Source organism: Falco biarmicus, chromosome 8 (genome assembly GCF_023638135.1).
Source record: "Falco biarmicus isolate bFalBia1 chromosome 8, bFalBia1.pri, whole genome shotgun sequence".
NCBI classification, from domain to species: Eukaryota; Metazoa; Chordata; class Aves; order Falconiformes; family Falconidae; genus Falco; species Falco biarmicus.
This window is the reverse complement of record NC_079295.1, coordinates 45,105,922-45,128,638: the sequence shown is the minus strand read 5'-3', so window position 1 is coordinate 45,128,638 and position 22,717 is coordinate 45,105,922. Positions and strand designations below refer to the sequence as shown.

The window sequence follows — 22,717 nt, the reverse complement described above, 5'->3', positions numbered from 1 at the left end:
CTCATGCCTGCATGGTAATGGGGAGTCCAGAGCCTCCCAAGGTGCCTGATTGCTCTGGGAAGTTGCTGCAGCTGGGACATCATGTTCATGAGGGCAGCAGCTGCAACTAGTTTGGGAGCAAGGATGGAGAGACCTGCCAAGTCAGAGAGCAGCTCTGCTGGGAGGACAGAGGGAAGTGAAAAGTCTCACTTAGAAAGTGTTAATTGTGCCTGCATTCAAATGTGGCTGCCTTTGACATCATGTGGCTGCAGATCACAGGCAAGCACCTTGAAGCGTGAGGCTAAGGGAGATATCAGTGGGTTTCCACCACACTAGCAGGGTAATTCCCAGATTCACAAGTGACTTCATTCAGTTACTTCATGTTTAGCTGTGTTCGCTCATCAGCCTCAGCCACTGGAAATATCTTAACAAATATCTACCTGGTCCTGTGTCATCTGCAGTTCGATGAATGATGCTGGTAAAGTGAGCCTCACACACAGGTTATCTGCAGACATGCATATTCATTCATCACCACTCGAACCACCAGTTCAGTGTGCCTGGTGATTCAGAAATTACTTCCCACAGCTATTTTACCTTAACTGCCCCAGGGTACCAGGCAGATTTTACTCCCTGTTGGCTGGTGTGGTAGAACAAATCCTTCTTACAGCCTCCAACACAACTCCATCTCTCCCAAATTACTTGGAAAGTTGTAAAATTATTGAGATAAATGGAGATCTGAATAAGTAAGGGAGCAGGTTTTGGCACTAGCTGCAATCTGCATGGAAAGAAACTCACATGATGGCAGTGGGAGATGATGGGGGGAGCTTGTGCAGTAACATCAGTCATGTACAACTGCCTCTCCAAGTACTTCAGTGAATTAAGGGCAGGAAACAGGGAGTGTGCATGGGCAAACTACAGAAAAGAAATGGGGAAATCAGAGCAGTGGGAATAAGCAAGGTGTCCCTGAGACAGGGGCCACTGCAAACGCACAGGCAAGCTGGCCACAAAGCTCTTGCAAGGTGGCAGCAGGCCTGACGCAGCTCACCCATCAGCATGTCAGGCCTCCAGCTGGTCTCAGCCCCAGAGCTGAGCACAAAGCAGAAGGGAATAAGGAGGTGAAGATGGGAAGAAGAGAGCTGCCTTTTGATGGATGTGACTGCGAATGATCTGAAGCCACATCTTATCGTTGCTGTCCCAGTCAGTGAGAACAGTGCAGCATAAACACAGGGGAGACCCTGAGCACCGTAGTCATTCAAAGAGTCTATTTTCCACCACATGCCTAGGTTATCTGGGACTAACATCAGTGATAGGGCCACAGCAAGGAGAGCCATGGGCACTGACATTGTCATGTGGACTTTCCTTCACACAATGTATCTATGCAGAAAGGCCATTAATGATTGTGCAGGGATTCTTACACAATTCCTACCATGCACGTCATTTAACCTTTGCAGAGAGCTTACCAGTTTGTTCTCAGAAATTGGGTGAAATACTCCCACTGCAAAGAGTTAATTAATGCAGCTTGGACTATAAATTATAATAAATTTTTCACAAACTACAGCTACTGTTGAGAGAAGCAGGGAGACAAGTGATAGTTTTGCTGCTCTTTTTTTTAAAAAAAACAACTGACTGGTGGGTTCATAGAGTACAGACACTTTACTCTCTCAATATTTAGACATTCAGTTAGACAGATGAACTCAGCTGGTTGGAGAGTGTATATAAATTGACTGCTCTGTATATGCCTCATGTACTTACAGATAAACCACAGAATTGCTGAGGTTCTTCTCAACCGAGTTCATCCAACTGCTTTTCAGAAGAACATGGATGAGAAGGTGTCTGGCTCAGCTATTCCTCAGCTGTAGCACTGTAATCCTGGCACGAGCCACACTAAATCCATGAGTTACACTGATGAATACACTGAGGGACTGTTGATCCTAACCATTCCCTCTGTGACAGATTTCTGTATGTCTGGTATGACACTCTCTTCTCTTAATAAACCTGAACAGAGGCTGGATGCTCACTGCTGCTTTCTGTACATAAAATCAGAAGGGCCTGCGCAGACTGGGGCTTGCCTAGCAACAGACGGGGACACTGGACCTCATAAAAATTCTGCTCCTTTGTGCTTATTCATTTGGAAATGACCCAGTATTTACCCCTGCATTTTACTGAAACAGATCCTGCTGGAATTGCGTTCCCAGTTCCTGAGAGGATCATGAGGATCAATAGTTGCAGACTAGAAGTTCATCCCAAAATATAAATGCCAGACTGCAGGGGCACTCATCTCAGAGCATCAGACACTGCTGATCAGAACAACAAACGCAGCACTCCCCGTGTCTCCCATCTGCACTGTTCAAGTGTTTCACTGAGGAGCAAGTGTAAAGGTTTCTGAGCGCCAAGGGACTGCCTGTTTCCATAGGACAGGTAGCTTTTGCAGAGGCAAAGTCCTGTATTACTATAAACCTTCTGTTGCTCCTCCAGGCTGATCTCTCCAGCCTTATGAAGGACTCTTTCCTATGATTTTCTCTACCACAAGGGTCCCAGAATGCACATTAGCACTGCAGCATTTTATTTTCCCAAATCCCCATCATCAATTGTAATAGCAGCAACATGATACTTCAATGAAGGGATCTGTTCAACAAACCTAAAAAGCCTTTTGCAGGGCCAGTGCCAGCATGAATGCTTTGCAGGACAGCTGAAGCCCAAGAAGTGAAGCAACATGCCAGGATCACGTGGTGGAGTCTGACAGAGCAGATCTGTTACGCAGCCTCCTGCTCTGAACGCTGGGCTTACAGCCTCAGTTCTTCCAGGGGTGATGAGCTTCCATCCCATGCTTCGCTCCATATGCCCATCTTTACCTTTAGAGTCACAACGGCCTGTCTCTGCTTCGCGTCTGGAGTGGTAGATGCTATGGCTACTTAAAAAATACACAGCATGCAAAATAAGCAGGGACTTGAGAGCAGGCATGACGCAGCTCTCTGCAGACTGACAGCCAGATCTCCAAAACATACACTGCAAGGTACCATGCCTGCGTGCATGCGGGCTCCGCTCAATTATTAACCACACCTCCAGCTGTGGGTTTTTAATTATTTGAGCAAAGACCACGCCAGGACTTATTTTTAGTCTAATATTGAAAACTGGTCTGTCCGCGTGGGCCTTGGTGGACTAACTTCTGTCTGTTACACCCGGGCTCTGGGCTGGCTGGACACCCTTCAACTCCAAAGCAACAGCACCACGCTCACGTCTGTAGCATTGCTGGCTTGAAGAGAGTACAGTGCCTTCAGACTGGAGTGACCAGACACTGAGCAGCAAATTAACGTGCAGGTCTGCCATGGTCACCCAGTAAAAGCCATGCTAGACTGGACTGGAGACAAGATCTGGGGGAATTGGCTGAACCTGAATTACATGGCACATCTTACTATGGTACATGCTGAAGCTTCGATTCAACTAGATGTGACTAGATGTGAATTTACCACATCACAGTAAAGACATCAGTGAGCCACCGTAATCATGCAAGTCCACCAGGCCTATCTCACCACAGGGAGAGCAAGCAAGGAAAACATTTCTGACACCCAGCCACGCTAAGCATTGGGGAAGGTATTACATGGGAGAGGGAGAGCCTTAACAAGTCTAAACCAATAAGTCTACAAACTTAGTCCAATGGCATCACCATGACAACAGCTATGAAATCTGTGGACTCAAACTGGTTTGGAAACTTAGACTTCATCACAGAAAGAAGGGCTGTTTCACCTACCCTCTCACAGGAATCTCTAAAGGGACTTCAGGCAGGGCTTGTGATCCGCAGCAGTTGAAATAAAGGTCCCAAAAAGTCAATCCAGAGGGCCCAGCTTTCATTCAGGTGTCTCACATTATCCCCCAATCCTCATGTTCTCAGCACAACTCAGCACCACCTCTTCTGCTCTTTCTCCCTCTTTCATCTTCTCACCTGATCCCAAACCCCTCTGTTGCACAACACCACAGAGTGCGGTGGCCCTGGCAGCACTGCCAGCCTGCATGGGCTGGGAAGGTGACAGCACTCAACCGGATCAGCCAGGCGACAATCCTGACAACGGGCGTAGCAGAGTCCGGCTGAGCAGCTGCAATGATCCGCATGTTGGCTTAGAGCATCTGCCCATCACTGGTGGATCCTCTTGTATCCTGACAGCATCCAAACACACCTCCTCCACCCAGCCTGTATTCTCTTTCTACCCTTAGGACTTCACCTGTTTGTTGAAGTCCAGGAAATAAACTTGAGGAGAACTCAACAGCAGAGAACAAGCAAAAGGGATTACCTGACTTTTTTGGTGATTTCAAACATTATCTTACTTTTTAAAAATGAAACTTTGATAAGACTTTAGTATCTTTGTTCTGCATAAACCTTCCATCTCAGAACGCTCTACAGATTGCTGTGAACCTTCTTCCATTTTTGCCTCTATCAAAATGTTTCTAAACTTTGCCACTGATTCCTATTCTGTTTACCAGGCAGGTGTGTGAAGAAGGCAGGGGTGACGGAATGTCTCAGGATCTGCTAGTAGCTGCACTCAGAGGTGGTAAGAAAGGCTCTAACAGTGCTCCAAGGGGGAAATATGTGATATCCCACTCCTTTTCCCAAGGCAGGGGTAGAAAGGAAGGCCAGACATCCAGGAAGGAACTGGGACCTTCAGGAAAAACACAAGTTAAAAACGTATACACCAGGAGCAACAGGGCTTCAGGAGGTGAGGCACGTGGGGCTACACAGAGTGATGGGGTTTCATCCCCTTGCCCATAGGGACTGTCTGGGCCATGGGGAGAACACAGTGAGCTTCTGGAGGTGCAGGGTCTAAGAGCCTTGCCCAGCCTGCCTGGTAAGATGCCTGCCTCACACCACAGGCCAAACAGGAGCAACCAAGCTGCCTGTGCCTGGCAGTCTCTCCTTTCCCAGGGAACTGCAGCTACCCCTGAGTGTGCATGGTGCTTTCTCAACATGGTGTCTAAAATCCAGCAGATCATTTACAACCTTTCAGTGAAACAATGAGAGGTGGGACTACCTACAGGTGCCAGAGAAGCTCTTGAATACTGGCATTTAAAAGAAATGCAAGAATTTTACAAAAATGAGATACTTGTCAGCTTTCCAGATCATCACACCTCACATCTTCATTACCTCCCCATATGTTATACACATGTGTAATTCTACGATAGATCATCAGTAACTGTAAAAATCAGAGGGACTATGTGTAATTTAGATAAAAATTGAGAGACATCATAAAAAAGGAATGTGAAGGAAGAAAGTCAATTACAACTTTAACTCTGGAGACTCCACCATCTCTTAAGACAAAAACAGTCAAGGATGATGTTCCCACAGAGGAAAGAAATTTTTCAAAAGGAGAAACTCCTGTGCAAGGCACACAGCATCTTGCCAGTTTCCTTTCTACTGAAATTTGGCTTTCAGTAAAAATAGCATATATCTAATGCAATGCAAATAAGTAGCATGGATCTATGCTAATGAGCACAAAGGAAAAATCCTGGGGAAGGATGGTATGGTCATTGCATTAATGGTGCTGCCTCTCAGCTTGATGTCTCCAGTGCAGTGGAAGGCTAAGCACAACACCAGAGCAAATTTTGAGTGCAGTTTTCTAATCAGAAATGCTTTTAAAGGATACCTGGCCATTCCCTGCTGTGGCTGCAATCGGATTTCCTTTAAAATCACAAAAGATTGAGCTTTCCGAGGACGAAACATCTCCATAAAATCTGCAAAGTAGAATTGCCGACAGAGAAGCACAGCCAGCTGCATTGTTGGTTCTGGGCAGGAGCAGCTGGAATGGAAATAGAGCACGGATCTCAAAATAACTGCCCAGCCCGCAGCTCCCCAGGCTCCCGCTCCCGTGGAGGGGATGCTGGTGGGCTGTCCAGCGTGCTGACACCACCAGGGTGGCACACTGGCCCCAGGGTGGGGGGTCTCCCACACAGAAATAATGCCTTCCACCAGAAAACGGTGAAGCAGCGGCCAGGCACCTGGCTTCTAGATGTTCACTCGTGCACATGCTTGGATTTTTATTTTTGTGTGTCTATTTTCTATTGTATTTGCGAACACTGAATACAAGGGGATGCTGAAAAGCACATTTACCACATTAAATCAAATTAAACATTTTTGGAAGTCTGTTCTTGCTTTCTGGAGATTCAAGGAAAAACGTCATGGCATGGCACAGATGTCTTTTCTGCAGTTTTTGTATGACATGCTCAGAAGACCCATGTCGTCATTCTTGTATTTCCTATAGCCTCTTCTGGGTTTCTTTCTCCCATACCCTCAAAAAAAGCGCAAGCTCAAACCCAAAAACAAACCAAGGAAAAAACCCACTAAATCAAAGGCTGTAACAAGCTCAGCCAGCAGCTAAGTACCTCTTCCCAATTCTCCTTGCCATCCCATGGAGGGGTGGGGACCGTGGGGATGGGGGGCGGCTGTGCACTGCAGGGAGTGAGCCAGAAGATGCATGGTCCTTAGTTGCTGGCTGGGGTTAAACCATGACAAAGTCTAACAAGCATCAATAAATCCATGTATTGAAAAAGCTGGGAATGCTTAAAATCCAGCTGCAATTTTAAGTAGTATGTTCTTCAAGTTACCATTGCATTAGCAACCTCTCCCTCTCCAAGATAGACACCAGCAATATAAATCATACTTCTTGAAAGATCTAGGGAAAGATCAGTGGCTTTGGGAGAAATCAAAGAGAAGTAGTGATTAAAGAAGATTCCAGGAGGCAATAAAGCAGTTATGCAAAATGTCTCATAAACCCAAAACAAATAAGGGGAAGGAAGCTATATGGGGGAGCAAGGGAGAAAGGTACTTACACTCTTCTTCCATAACAACTATTTTAGTTTCTGAGGCTGGTAAGACTTGTGGTGCTTTCGTTGTTCCTGGGGAAATTAAGGTAAGAAAGTAGTGAACAAAATATCTATTTTGAGCAGAGAAGAGTGGGCTTAGCTACTGCAGGGAGGAGGACAAGAGCAGGTGCTGCTGGGTGGTGCAGGCTGGGGGGGCTGTCAACGTGTTAGTACTGGTTAGGGTACACTCAGATGGGTGACTGGGTAACAGGCAGAAAAAATGGAGCCCTTCCAGGGGACGGCACAAGGCACACCGGTCCCCTCACTGGAGGACCTCATGCCATTAGGTTCTCTGTCATGACAGAAAGGCAGAAATGGTTCAGGATTCACCCAGCAGGTGATGAGTGAAACTGTGGGAGGTTTTCTTAGCCCTGACAGCCACGAGAGTGCAAAGACGGGATCACAGAACATGACAGTGAGAAAAATATGGAATTTAAGAAAAGGTGAGATCATCTGAAAAGCCTCCATCCCACAAGTATGTGCAGCTCTGCAGCACAAAGTAACGCTCGTATAAGAGATGGAGGAATGTGAAACAGATGAAGGCCATGGCCCAAGGCAATACAGGAGCCAAGCACATGGAGAGATTTCCTCTTTATGAACCAGGATACTGGGAAAGCCCACAGTCACCAGCTGTACTCAAGCCCACTTGTGGCAACAGCGCCTTCTGGATCAAATTCCCTCACCACCCTCCAGATGCACAAAGGAGAAAGCACCAGGATCCTACGCTGTGCGTGCAGCACCCTGTCAGAGGTAAGGGGTGAGACCACCATGAAAAGGTACAAGCAGAAAGAATTTTTCCTGCAGTGTTTAGCAAAGGGGAGGGGGTCAGTGGAGGAGGTGTCTAGAAATTTTCTGAGGAAAAAATGAGTCTGAAACAGTCACATCTCAGCTGTGCCCTCATGCCCACGTGATACCAACATTAGACTACTCAGTAAAGAGAACTGGGAAATGGGACATTTTTCTAAGAAAGCATCTAATTTACCTCAAAGTAACAAAAATAAAAAATAGCATGAAAACACAAAATGTTTTGACTAAGTCCAGAAGCATTTCCTCGGAAACTGACACCCTCCCAAAGCCTCTCAATGCAAAAGCATTTATTTCTGAGCTTTGTGGAAATACCATAATTGCAGAGCAGTGGTGAGGTGATGGGTTTGGCTGATGGGCATTTTCTAAGTGACAAGGGGTGACTGCACTGCAGCCAGTCTCTTTCTAAAGAAAATCTCATTGCAGTGTGGTGTTTTCAGTGATTTGCAACAGAACTGCATGGCTGAAAAGATGCTTTTTTGAAAACAGTATAAACCAAAAATTGGTAGTGGAATACAGCAAAGCATACTTTGCAACAGCAACACTGCCTCATCAGGCTGAGAATTTTTTACCAGCAGGGACTGAATCTCAGACCTTCACATCCATGGGCCCAAGGGTCTCACATGAGAGCTCTTTCTCTGCCATCCATGACTCAGACAGGCTCAGGAGTCTCCATCTCTGGCCTCTGCACCCCTGGAGGGGAACGGCATGTTGGGCTGAGGGCACCTCGCTCCTCCGTGATGCTAATCTCAAACCTCAACAGCTCAGGCCATCTCTTGCAATGTCACCTCTCTACAGGGACACCCAGAGACATCCCCAAACCTTGTGTCTCTGTATCACAAGATGCAGCCTTAGCTCAGGACTTCTTCCCAGTCCTGGATTCACCCGCCTGTATCATAGCAACGTTACAGGACCTCCAACAATACTAAAGTGTCAGGTCAGAAAGCATGTTTCCAGCAAACAGTGCCAGAGTGTTAGCCCCAGCCAGCCTGCTCGGGATGGGCAGATGCACCAGCTTCCCAGGGACAGGGCCGCAGTAAAGATGCAGAATATAAAGTAGCAGATCATACAGAAATAGCAATAGCTGGATAGAGCTTCTGCAAAAGAGGAGTGCTGGCTCTGAGGGGAGGCCAGCTTGCATGTCTGCTCTGATTAACTGTTACAAACTGCTAGAACTCCACAGAGCACTCTGTTGAGACTTGGCCACAATAGCATCAGTGCTAAGGAGCCTAGAGAACACAGGCAGGGACAGAAGTCAGCACACATGTGGATTCAGAGACAAGCAGATGCCCCGAGGTGTTTTCTTCTGACAGATATCACAGAAGAAGAGAGCTTGCAGAAGTGAGAAAAGCTGTCCAGGTCCCAGGAAGGTCCAGCAGTAAGGAAGGAGGGAGACTCCAGGACAGCAAGTGCCTGGGCCCAGGTGAAAGCTCTTCAGCTCTTGGTAGCTCCAGTGGGAAGTGTAAAAAGTGCAAAGGAGGTGACAGAGCTGCAGAAGCCTACAGACATCACCATCATCTTCTTTACCTTTCCAAGGGATTACAACTAGCATTCAGCTGCTGTCCTGCCAGGTGACCTGCAAATAGCACCAGCAACGTGTGCACGCAGCTGCGAGTGGCAAGCCAAAGGCAGATTTTCCAGGCATCTTAGCAAACAGGTTTATCAAGGCACTGCTGTAGCAGCATGCAGCTGGCAATCTACTGGATCTGCAGCACCTTGCAGCCTGCAGCTCCCAGTACGAAAAGGTACAGGCCAGATCTTAGGGTCTCCTAGGTTGCTTTTCAGGTCTCAACACATTCCTGAGCAATTCTGGTGTGTCCTCATACCCCCTGTGACCTGGGTGAGAGCAACCATCTGCCCCTGCCAGACAGCATGCCTTCCTGTGCAGGGAGTTAAACCCTGACCCATGCTGCCATTACCTGTGCGTGCGGGAAGGGACCGTCAAAGTTGGAGTGGCCTGAGGTGCCTTTTCCTGCTGCCATAAGCAGCATGCAGGATTGCAGCCTTGCAGTGCGTGCCACTCAGTCACACTCCTCCTCTTGTGAAAGGAAGGGGATTGCTAGTGACTGGGATGGGTGAGTGGAGAAGGCGGACAGGGCTCTGACGGCAGCCACATGCTGCCCATGCACATTGCACATGGAGAGGAGGGGTTGCAAATGCTCCCGGTCCAAACAGGAACAGTTTACATTGTGATGGGACAGCCAGAGTGTGAGTCATTAAAAAAGGAGTGGCACTGCCTTAGTTCAGCTTACTCTGGACACCTTTACTATCATGATTGTAAAGAAACACAGCAGAGCAGCAGGGCTAACTTCATAGATGTGAAAAACAGAGGCATGGAGGTCTGAGCATGGATGGCCTTTCTCCAGACTTTGCAAGCAATGGGTTTTTACAAGCAGAGTAACTGCGGGGGAGGGTATGTGATACTGCAGCTGCACAGAATAAAAGATTCAGGACTGCAAATGCTGCTGAGGAAGAGGTTAATAGAGAAAATAATGCCAGCAAGCAGCAGGAGAAGGCTACCTTCCTTCACATTTGACTAATGCTAATAAGAGCACAACAGAGAAACTGGATCACACCAAAGGGCTGCAGAGCACAGAGCCTGGGCTTCCGCAGTGGCCCACTGCGAAAGGCAAGAGGAAGAGCTTAGGAAACAGAGCTTGTACAGAGTCATCCCTCCCCTAGTTGCACTCTCCCAGCTTCTGGCAAGCACTGTAGGGGCTTTCTGAGCTGGAGGGTACATCCAAACCATCATGTTAAGCAATATAATTATCATGACCAAGATAATAATAAAACCACCTAACTTCAGGCTCCATCCACTGAGCTCTAAGAGATGGAGCACACATTCTAGGATGAAAACCAGAAGCAACTTCACTCATCACAAAGCTATGGTTTAATTACTTTTCTCCTGGTGAGTTTTGCTTCTCAGAAATTCTTTAAAAAAAGAAAACATCAAGCCCGCCAGCTTTCTTTCCTCCTTACCCCTTAAAAAAACCCCACGTAGATCGTAAGTTTATTTAAAATGTAAATTAACCACATTGCCAGTGACAGATAACAAAGATAAACATTTATATTAAGCTGCATTTTTCTTATCTCCCAAGACTTTTACTTGATATCCTGAAAGCATGAAACAAAATACAAGACAGATCATGTGGAGAACCTCCTGCTTTCTATGTGAATGGCAGACAGCTCAAGACATTTGTTGGCTTCTTCACTTACCACTTTTCACATTCAGGCTGCCTTTTGCGGTGTCTTTCCCTAAAATGTTCTCCGCTTCGCAGCTGTACTCCCCAGCATCTTCCAGCTTCACCTTGTTGAACTGCAGTCTGGAAATCTTTCTGTTGAAAAGTACAGCAGACATTTCTTACTCAATTGCTAACCACCCTCATGAATTGATAACCATTCCTGGCCCTGGTACACTGTCTGGTACGTCACCCCTTCTTGGGAGGATGGGCTGCCTGACCTGCAATCTGAACAGGTATTCAAGCCTGGTCAGGATTCAGACGAGACCCTTCCCAGGAACCATAGCCACCATAATTTTTCAAATGAGCATCTCCCTCTGAACCCACTGCTCTCAGCATGTTGCCATGGTCTAGTCTCATGAGTGTCTCATGAGGGGTTAAGCCCAAGAGCCCTAGCATCCCAGCACACAGACTTTTGGCACTGGAGAAAAGCCACTTTTCTGATGGACAGCAGGATCTGCCTACGAGACAGAGGTGTGGAGATGAGATGCATGTTCTGCACCTTCCTCAGCAAGGAGCCCGACCAGTCCGGTGCCTCAGTGGCTGCATTCAGCAGGGCCACACACTTGAATGCAAACACCCACAGATTCTGGGTGGACTCATCCCTTTCCAGCCTGCAAATCAGACTCCTGTGGTTTGACCTAGGCAGCTAACTTGTAGCTTTATCCAGGCCAACAAACAGGGCAAAGACTTTGTCTCCCCCAACTACACACACCAATGTACTACAAACATGTGGGGCTGAACTACGCAGACTCATCTTATCAGCCAGAAGTGCCTAGAAAGAGCAGAAAATTATGTGACAAGTGCCCATGACACCTAACAACCTGTGCTGAGTACTTCGTTGGGGAGGGAGCAGCTCTGTGGCTCTACTGAGAAGACGAGCATTGCCTTTCCCACCGCCTATGACCAACGATTCATTCTTGGGGATGTCTCTCTGACTAATAGGAAAAACCTTTTGTTGCCTAGTTCAACTGAGGTCTATAGGAGCCTCCAACACACACTGAATCACTCATGAGACCACAGTGGGACTCCCACATTAGCCGCCCTGCATTTCCTTCCATTTTAGCCATCTTATAAAAACCTACCTTGTGTGCTCTTCACATAAGAACACCTCTCTGCTTTCTACCCCAAGCTTTTGTCTCAGGTCTGTGTCATATAGTTGCTTTATTCAGAGACTTGGAAACACTGCCACCTTTAGAAAGAGATCCCAGTGGCCTCTGTTGCTGAAGGCAAATAAAATTCCTTTTCTGTGAAAAAACATCATTAGCTTTGGACATATTTGCCATGTTACATGTGTCATCTGAGAAGGACTTTTCTTTGGACTGTGCTGATCATCATCCATAGGAAGTCCTTCACAGAAGCACACTGGCATCTTTTTAACACCTTGACATGCTGTTCTACTTGGGAGGCATGGCACAAGGACACAGCAGGAATGTCTCACTAGTTATATTAGTAAATTAAAAGCACTTGTGGACAACTTGGTACAGCTCCCAGGATACAGGCGCTGTCCTGTTTTACAGGATGCGGTCAAGTGTTCAATTGCATGAGTTTAGACCCCATGCAGAGCAATTTTTAAATGAATGTTGACAGTGTGCAAAGATCTCTTGAATCCCTCTCATTCCTAGGTCTCCCCTAACACACTGTGCAAAGCCAGTTAGCAGGGCCAACACGTTCCGATGTGCATGCCTAAACCAGCAGGCTGATTCAGAGCAGTGCAAAGCTGCCCTGACTCACAGCACTGCACACTTCTCTGAGTTTTCTCAAGTCTCTTAGAGCAACCTGTGACAGTACTGGGGCTCGTGGTCCTTGCTGCTGCAATGCCTTAGGAATCAAGCAGCACCCAAGACACAGCAAAGCATTTAAGGGCCTCCAGGCAGCTGGGTTCTGCATCTGGCTGGGAAGGTATGGTGGGCACCTGCTGAAGAGGTCTAGCTCTGCCGGGCTGTAGTAACCAGTCCAGGACCACGTTCCCCACTCCTTCCACAAAAGCAGGTGTAGAAACAATCAGCAAAGGGGCAAGGTGGGCTCTGGGTACTACTGGATGCAGCTCCAACAATAGTACCCCCAGCCCAGTCCAGCCATGACTTTCTCTCAGCTGTCTCAACCCTCAGTGACAGAATATACCATTTGTTTTATAAACCACCCCTATGACAGGCTTGTAGTTGTTGCTGCAACGCAGAGCAAAAAGCCAGGCAGCACGCGTTGAAAGCAGCTTGGAAGAGCGAGGCTCTAACTCAAAGCCCTGTAGAAAACCCCACCCTCTCACCCCAGCCTGCTGAGGCTATCTGCCAGCACAGAGCCGAGAGCATTAACAAACATGCTGCCTTCAGCTGCCGGAGGACAGATATTCTAATGATAATTAGCTGCATTGCAGTCCCATATGCACAGCACGTTTTACTGTGTGTAGTAACTGGAAAAATCCACTACACCATTAGAATATCACCTACATACATGGTCTCTTACAGATAAAGGGTTTAAGTCCCAAAGACACAAATTGGTAGGTTATTAGTGACAGAAAAGGCTAATGAAAGGGGGCATACTTGACAGATTCATCTCCAAAACCAGGATGAGAGACATTTGGTCTTTTACCTGGAACTGGAGAGGAATGTGAGCAGAATAAAAAGCAATGTTGGCATTTATAGCATATCAGCATCAAGGTGAAACCAAAGAGGATTATGTTGTTTTAATGCATAAGACTGTTGTACTGTCAAAAGAGGTTATTTTTATTTTCCATCACAGTTTGTTGAAATTCTCCTGGATTGCAACATCCCCTTGGATAAAATCAAGAGGTTTTGTTGCTTTTTGTTGCTTTTCATATTCCAGACCAATGGTGTAGCTACCCTTGGTCTCCACACTCTGCTGTATAATGCCAGGTAACAGACCTGGGGGGAGAGATGAAGGGTACAAATGAGGATTGGTTTTAATGCGGAGTGTAGCCATAGTAAAGAGAATTTCCCTATTCCAGGAAGCGCTGAAACAGCCAGAGAGATACCTTGTTTCGCAGCGTTGGTCATGAACCTTTTAATTCACATGGATAATGCCTGTGCACTAGAACTGAAGGATGTAAAAGAGACCAGACCTTGCTTGATCTGTAAGTGGTAAGACAAAGATGACCAATCTGTCTCAGTTCTACTTTACTATCTGCAAGTGCTACTGAAATATCTTAAAACTGCCTAGGAAATTGATTTTTCATGTCTGTGTTCTTTCTCCTGCTGCCCCCAAAGGTAGGTACTTTGTTCATTTGAGGGCCGAGACGTGTTTTTACAGAAATACCAAGTAGTAGCATATGAGGAATTGTGTTGTACACAGGAGCTTTGCATCAAGTCCCCTGCTGCCCTTCTGGGCAGCGTGACTCTTGGGGTTGCCAGCCCCTGGGAAAACCCTACCGTGTGCATTCGCAAGGGTGCCTGGCTGCCAGACGATGCCATTCTTCTGGGGGAAGGCACTGCCCTTGGCTGTTTGTTCAGTGAAAGGGCCAGGGTCACTGACAGATCCCATCATTTCACCGCAGTGCAACTCTGTTGACATTTCTTTACTCCAGGGGAAAATCTGCCTCATTGTCTTTTCTGACCCTCAGCACATATGACTTAGCCACGCACTAATTATCTCCTGTAGTGCTAGTGGAGGAATAAACCATGGGGAATATGTTGTCTGCAAGCTCTGGGGGATAGGATTCACAAGGAGACCTTCAGCCTGGCCAGAAGAAGATCCCCCAAAATACCCTTCTGGCCAAGAGAACAGCATCCCCCAGGAAGGCAGTTTGGAGTGATGAGTAAATCACCCTCTGCAGTGCCAAACTCCAGACTACAATGGGAAACAGGGAGATCAGGCCTTGACCAGGACCTACACAAAGATCCTGGCAAATTCTGGCTGGGAAGGGAAGCCTCACCTTCTGTAATTCAGACAGCTCAGAGCTAGACATCTAAACGTGAGCATGAGCCCTGAGGCTGCAAGTACAATCAGAGGAAAAGAAGCAGGCACCTTGGCCAAGGAAGAACTTTTCATGACAGGAGTCATGCTCCCACCAGCACTTCGGTCAAGCTTGAATCATTTTTCTCCTCTTACTTACTGCCGAGTGGAACTGGGACCATCCTCCAAAGTCATCTCCTTGCAAAGCCATTCACCTCAGAGTGTGTGAGCAGGACAACAGCTGCCACGAGCTGCCTCCGAGACACTTACGTTTCACTGAGGGCTCAGCATGCCCTGTGCGAGTTCAGCTGCTTCTGCATCGCTCAGGACAAAAATAGCTCTAGGATTACTACTGCTGTAGCATTTTATTAGTCTTCTAAAAATAGAGTAACTAACATGTAAGTAATAAAGAAGTCAAGGAATTAGCTGATGAAGAGAATTTGAAGACTACACCGTATGTGGCCCCTAAATTGTCAGTGAAGAACACTTCACATAGTAAACACACCTGAGGTCCTAGGAAAAGGAAATTCCCAAATGTAACCCTTGCAAAGGACACACTGCATACACTGCTGTGGTTACCCATTAACTCCATTCCTCTCTGTTTGCACAGACAGCCGGTGGCAGGAAGCACACCAGTACTGGCAGAAAGCAGAAGGGCCAGCAGCTGCTGTAATGTGTACTGCTTATACCCCTGCCAAACATTTAATTGGTGCCTGTGTGCTATCCTGGCACTCTGCACAGTGGTGCGTTTGCCTTGAGAGAGCAGGTTAATGATTGGCAAGAAGTTTCAGTATATCCAGTTCTTCAGCTTACACTCAAGAAGTGTTGGCCAGCAACCGTCACGCATCAGGCAGCCCCACTGGCTGGAGCAGGAGCTCTCAGTGCCCTGGCCTTTGGGAGCACGTTCATCTTCCTCAGCACACAGTGGGATCAAAGCAGGTAGAAAAGATCACTGCAATGCAAAGCAGAGCAGGGATGGCTGTGGCAACACACCTTTGTCCAGCAGGGCAGAAGTGGCAAACAGGGGCATCTTTGCCCCTGCACAGCCTCTTCCCTGCCCTTCAGATATGGAGCAGCACAACAGATCTGGGCAAGCCAGCTGTGCCTCGCCGTGCTTGAGGAAAACAAGTGGCCCTATACTGGCTGATATGTACTCTAGCGCATGATCTGGCTAGCTCAGGATTAGCTACAGAAACAGCAAATGAGAAAGAGGGGGAAAAAATGTTCTCAAGCAAAGCAATCAGGTAAGAGGGATAAGGACATGAAGGGTCAGACTGTTCAGTTCAGCCATCATCCCCTCTGCAGCAGGCAAAGTCCCCCTTCCTCCTCCCCTCACGCCACCATCTACCCCACTCAATATCTGACCTGCTGGGACTGTGGGACAAGCAGGCGTGGGAGACCGCTAATGTCCTCATGGGTGCCCAGGACAGGAACAGCCATCCCCTGACCCCCTCTGCCTGCTCTCTCCTACCCCTGCCCCGCAACATTAAAGTGCTGTTCTAACCTGAAAATCAGATCTGCCCCTTCTCTGCTCAGCAGTGCTGTTGTCTCTCTGTGCCCAGGCTTGGGACAGGCTCTGTTTAAAAGCAAGACTTGACCAGTCCTCACTCTGCCGAGCTGACACTGACGCTGGTCTCAGTGAGAGCTGGAGTTCCTTCTGGGTCACAAAGTGTCAACAAAAGGGGAAAAGATCGATAAGTACGCTACAAAGAGCAGGGTCACTTGTGCAACCCCCATCCATCCTCAAATTCAGCCTGGGGCCAGTCGCTGAATCACCATGGATGTTCCTGCAATGGGAAGGGGTGCAGGGCAATAGAGGCAGCCTAATGAGACCACACACCAGTCTCTGGAGTGGACCTTGTGGCCACTCTGTTGCGAGGCAAACCCTAGCCTCTTTGTGTCCAGCAAGTCTACAGCAGCTGCCAGGGTGTGAAATCAATAAATACCTAAAAGCTGAGGTTTGGGTTAAGACCAGTGCACAGACCTGATGTCAGTGCACGGTCCCTGGTATTACTTGTCCTGGAATTCAAAGGCAATTGATACATCCCACAAATGTTTCCTCCAACCCCAATGCCCGGATTTGAACTTGTTTGAGAAAATGTAGATCCTGGAGCAGTTGAGGCCAGCTCAGAGCAGATTCTTTCCTTGCTTGCTGTGATACCTCAGAGGAGCACACTAGCAGCCTCCCAAGAGCCAGGGGCCTTGCAGCACCGAATGCAGAACAGATTCCCTATCCCGGAGTGTATGACCTTAATACAGAGATGAGATACCCCTGGTGGGTGTGCAGCCAGGACGGCGTGCAGGTCTCACTACCTGTGCAACCAAACCACAAGCTTGCTCTGCAGTAGACAGGGGAACAGCAGGTCAGTGCTGCTGAGAAGGCACAGACGTCCTAGGTTGGAAGCGTATCACGTACTACATGGAGACTGATATGCTGGGCAAATCAGAGGCAGAACCAAAATTTCAGGGATTATTGGCAGAAGTGGAGGAGTAAGACCTGAGAGGACCTTTAAAGCAAAGCTTTTAAAGAACCAGGGGAGGAGGAGAGGGAGGTGACATACTAAAAGCAGCTGTCTGAGGAGAAGCCCTGTGCAGAGCGCAGGAATGGAGATGAGCAGAGCCAGGCTGCAAATACTCAGATTGGGAAAAAGCATTTGTGGGAACAGAGGTCATGGGAAATTACGGCACCTTCAGATGGACAGAGAACTACTCCTCCAAAACCTCTGTGAAACATATCATCATGGTGGTACATAGGGTTGTGCAAGGCATTCAGTTACAGTTTTGGGGCTCCATTCTGAGTTTGGGGCCTTTGGGATGCATGTCATTCTTTTCTTCCTAAGTCATTTCTCTGCAATTGGTATGCGTCACAGATCCTCACAAGTGCCTGATCCATGAAGTGTGAGGGAGACCTGGTAAATTCATGCCTGTAGGTATATATTGTGCTGTCTCAGACGAACTGCCTACAGTCTCAGCCCTCACCCCAGCCCTCCTCCCCCAAGATAAAGCATTTTAACTTAAACTGGATGAATGGTATTTCACCTCATGTCTCAATGAGTGCTTCAACCTAATCTGTGACATTTTGCAACTGCAGTGGGCTAAGGTCTGTAGGGAGAGATATTTTTTTTAAGCAGCCAACATCGCTGGAAAAAACACACAAAATTTTGGGCACATAAAGCTCCTTCCACCTCTAAGTTTGCACAAACCATCAGTTGAAGTAGCCCAGCATCTGATCGTAACTTGTTACCCACTATAACGCATTCAAGTTTGATTAAATGCCCATTCCCTGAATCTCTTAGGAGCTCCAACTTGCAAAGCTTGTGGATTGTTCTAGCTCAAAACCCAACTGCTTCTCCTTTCAGTTCTCAAATTCCCTGGTTCAGTCCCAGGTGCATTGGCCAAGATGACGTCCATCATCTCCTTTAAAACAACAGACAAACAAAGGAGATGCTCTCCTTCACCCACCCACCCCCCTCCAATAAAGTGCCTTCAGCAGCTAAACCCAAGTCCCAAATATCGTAGACTTATAATGACATCGTGAGAGTTAGCAAGGCAGAAGCTCCCCTGGTGATTATAACAACACCGGTGCTTGAGAAGACTCTTAGCTTCAAGGCATCTGGAATTGCTCTTGCAAGATCCATTGTCAAATGAGCTTTTTCCTTTGTTTAAAAATGTCAGCCTGAAGACCCCTGCCAGAGTGGTGGTATAGCCTGCTTGGGTTCACTCTGGCTCCCACAAGGCTTCAACAGTTCTTTTTGCCCCTCCTTGTCTCCAGGCTTAATTAGGAAATCATTTATCTTTATTGGCACTCTCTTTCCCCTGCTGCTTTAGCATTATTTTTTTTTCTCCCTTCATTCCAGAGCAGTGAGTTGTACAGGGAAGACCACAGCCCCATTCATTGTGGGTGGGGAATAATCTACAGCAGGGACCTCTACAAGGAAGACCCCAGCAATGAATCTCCCCCAACTGGCATTGCCGGAGGACTACTGTACAGAAACAGGAGAGAAGGGTATCCCTTGGCTCCACTTACAGGCTAACAATAGGGATTCCTGGTGATACTGAAAGTAGGACACTACTCCCAAGGGGTGTCATATGGTCAGCCTGTCCCAAACTGAACTGCCAACCCTCTCCAATCTAATGATACGCCTACTTCATCACCCTAGCAATCTCCCTTGGCAAAAGAGCACACAAAGAGAAGAGGCTGTAAGAACAGCCCCAGCTAGGAGACTACCAGGCTCCTGGACCCCCTCTGACTCCAGCTGAAGATCTAAGTGTCTCAGGGCTGAGCCCTGAACACAGCCTGGAGTGAGGCAGGTTCTCTACACCTCCACAAACAGAAATTCCCTTGGATTTCTCCACAACTGGCATCTGACCATTTGCCAGGACAGCCAGAGAGCCAAAACCCAACCTTAACTTCCCAGGACCCAGCAGCCTCAGTTGGATCAGGGATGTACTCAGCAGACAATGGCGCCGCAGAGGGACAGCCACTCGCTATGCTGCACTTCCACTGCTGCATGCAACTCTTCCTGGGTAATTTCTCTGGGTTCCCCATCAACTGTGTCTTATTTAAATTGAGCCAGAGATAAGATTCCAGCCACTAATTCCTTCCACCTTAAAGAGAAGTTTCCTCTTTGTGCAAGCCAGGCTTGCCCCAGCCTGTTACTAATTACAGATGGAACATGCAGTTCAGAAAGGAGGAATCAGAATTGTTCCCCTCCCTTCAACAAATATCCATTGAAAAAACCTGACTCCTTCGCCTGATGGCCCCCGAAGTTTTGCCGGTAACTTTAAAAAACAAGAGGGAAGATGACTGATGGAAAAGCTGAAGAGCTGACATGCAGTTAACTGCTCCTCTCTCCTTCTCACAACATATACTTCCCTTACTTCCAAAGAGATCTCCTACTCTAGGAAGGTCAGTGAGGTTGGATGAAAACTGGATCACAAAAAAAAGGGCTTCGGTCATGCTTTCTACTTAGAGATCTCAAGGCTTTTTAAACACACAGGGAGGAAAGCCAGGCACAGAGCGGTAGAGAATGAGTCACAGAGGGCAGCCATGTTCTTCTTGTCTCTCATCCTCATCCTCTGCATGCTGTCTAAGGACCGCAGAGATGCAGACAGAGTCTGACACAGAGCTGAGGTAAACACTATGCACAACACCTCCACATCCTGGCAGGGCTCATTTAGCCTGGCTCCAGCAGCCAACTATATGAGGTCTTTTGGATCAAACGTTTAAAGAAATGATGCTGTGCACCTGGCCAGGTACTGCATAGTCCCTGAAGCTTTTTGCTTTGCCTAATTTCTCTGTGGAAGTCCCTCTCCAGTGCTCCATTTCTAGCCCTCTGGAAAACCCACTCTACTTTGAACTGAAAGGAAGAGCAGAGGATTATCTGGAGACTAGTGTTATCTCTAAGTAGAGCCAGATGTATAAACCCCATTATTCTTGAATTAATCGTCATAAAGTAAGACTTCCTTTCTGAGCTTTAGAGTTCAGGATGCTTATCCTTCCCTAGAGTCCCCTCCTAACATGCAAGAAGTAATGATGTACACCCATATCCCGTGTCCAGTTTTAGGTCTCTCCGCTAATCTCAGCCCCACTATCTACTTAATGGAGACATGCAAAGTCATGAGCGCTTTCTCGATCCTCAGCCTGCATTCACAGAGCATTTTGAATGTTTTTTGAGTGCACTCAAGACCAGAAGGAAGCAGGTCCAATGCCAGTGAGCACTCTGACCTCGAGCTGTTTTCAAGCACTGAGACCCAGCAAACCCAGTGGGGTGGAGAGTCCGACAGCTGAGGATACCAGACAGGGTGTGCACAGACCCATTCAGGTCTGCTTGGAGAAGTGCTCCTGCACTTGACTTCTCAACAAGGGGCAAATAAATGGTCAACAAGGGTTTATTGCCTCAGAGCTGTCCCAGCTCAACAGCTGCTTGAGTCTAGCCTCTGTATCTGCTGCCCAGCCCCAAACAGGCATCCCCTCTGCTTAACTGCATGCTTTAGTGGCGGCAGGGAGCAGAAACTGGGATGGGAAGTGATTCTGGGGGCAGGTCAGCTGGGGACGCTTTGGGCTCACACCTTTGCTGCTGAGGGAGCCTCAGACACTGGAGGAGGCAGGTGCTCAGCTTTCTTTAAAATGTTTATCCTTGGGCTTATTTTGCCAGCAGGAAGCACTTCTAGCACGCACGTTTTTGGCCTGTCACTGGCAGGCTGTGAGCCAATGTGTTCCCATGGAAACTGGTAAATGAAAAATTATGACTTGACAGCAGTGTCCTGAGGAAACAGGATCAACCTCGTTCCATATGTTTATTCCCTGACCCAGGGAGTGCATGCCCGCTCCACACCACTGTGGGTGGGATGCCATCCTGTCACAGCTTCGTGCTGGACACAGGGTGCCAGGAGGCAAGGAAGGACTGTGATCTCTGGGAGCACAGCAGGAAAATGCTGCAAGAGGCGCTTCTTGCCATCACCAGGATCCCTCCCCAGAGAGGTTTGCTGGGTGTTTGGTCTGGGCTGATTGGCATCTAGCTCTGAGGGAAATACAGCTCCCCAATACCCCTGTGAGACCTCAGCACCAGCAAGCTCCGGGTTCCACAAGCTGCCTGCCCTCAGGGATGCAGTGCCCACACAGAGTGGACCAGCAGGCTTCCCACGCCTGGCTGCAGCAGGTGGTGCAGACACTCCTCCGGGGCATCCCAGCTCCAGTACCCATGGGTAAAAAACTGAGGCCACAGGGCTGACAAGGGCCACAGAAATACTGAGAGCAACAGAGCAAAGAGGCGGGCACAGCTCTGCCCTACCTCTGCTGCCTGCAAGCCCAGACAGCCCTTCCTGAGCCAATGGCATCCCCTAGATACAGGCCAGTTATTCTGGATCTGCTGGTGTCTCTAGCCTAAGCCTTCCACTGACTACTTCTCTGCCTCATCCCAAAACCTCCACAAATCCTACAATTATTATGAAGGAGGTCAACCATTTTGGGTGTGACTTTGAAATAAAAACCAACAGGACTGAAATTAAATTAGAACAATTTACAATGACCCATTCCAGCACTAACTGATTTTTCTAACTGATTTTTCAGTGGCTTCTAATTTTAAAAATTAATACTTTATCAAGTCCATAATGAGAAGAGGCAAGCTATTTTTCTCACACCCAGACATAACATATGTTAGCAAAGTATTAGTTTCAAGTTTTCCAAGGTGCTGGTCAGTTGCAAGCTGACTTTGTTGCTGGCTAGGTCAGGGTATATGAATGTAAGCATAGTCTCGATTATGAAATAATTTAAAGATACATCATATGTGAATATTTGGCCTTGAAAAATATCAACATGGATCCATTTAAGTAAATTCCCAGTGAGAGCCCCTTAGCTTAGTCACTGGCGTCTATTTCTTCCTGTGTTTTTCCACTGCCTGACTGGGGCAGTCCCCAGGATGACCCTCACTGAGCGCAGCTGCCCGGGAGCCTCGCGCATGGGGACTTCGGGGCAGCTACGACGGAGCTTGCCTTGGGTGCAGCGGTGCAAGGTCTTGCATGAGACAAGACCTCGACAGGTGACTATGGGCCCCGATCAGACAGTACCGTGATATGCTCTTGCATCCTTGCGGTTGCCTTAGATGCTTTCAAGTCCACCTAAATTCAGGAGAGAACAGAGCAATTTCTCCCACGTTTATGCAGGCCTGCTGTTGGCTGGTGGGGCGACTGCCAAGTTTGAATACCTTCTGCATTCAAACTCCTAACCACAAAGCAGCATTCACCCCAGGTGGCCAGAGCTGCCTACTACCAGTCTACAGCTAGCAGAGAAAGAGTTAATCTCCCCAGGTCACCAGACACCTGTCTCAGATATCCAATGACAGTTACCCAAGGAAATCCCCTTCCACAAACCCATCATCTATCCTTTGCATGCCTTGCTCCTCTCTGAGGAAACTGGGAATCTTGCTTACTTTCCC

At 47.8% G+C, this 22,717-nt stretch overlaps 1 protein-coding gene across 4 annotated transcripts in view; it reads right to left on the bottom strand.

Annotated features, from left to right (window-relative positions):
- The window catches only part of NRG2 (neuregulin 2), a 165,844-nt gene that overhangs the window by 40,654 nt on the left and 102,473 nt on the right, over nucleotides 1–22,717 (bottom strand). For 3 of the 4 annotated variants that reach the window (XM_056349358.1, XM_056349357.1, XM_056349359.1), the window contains exons 3-4: nucleotides 10,849–10,967; nucleotides 6,796–6,861 (exon numbers count right to left, since the gene is read on the bottom strand). In XM_056349358.1, the coding sequence (XP_056205333.1) occupies nucleotides 6,796–6,861; nucleotides 10,849–10,967 (185 nt within the window). The remainder of the gene's footprint in view (nucleotides 1–6,795; nucleotides 6,862–10,848; nucleotides 10,968–22,717) is intronic. The other variant, XM_056349360.1, reaches the window with a different exon arrangement.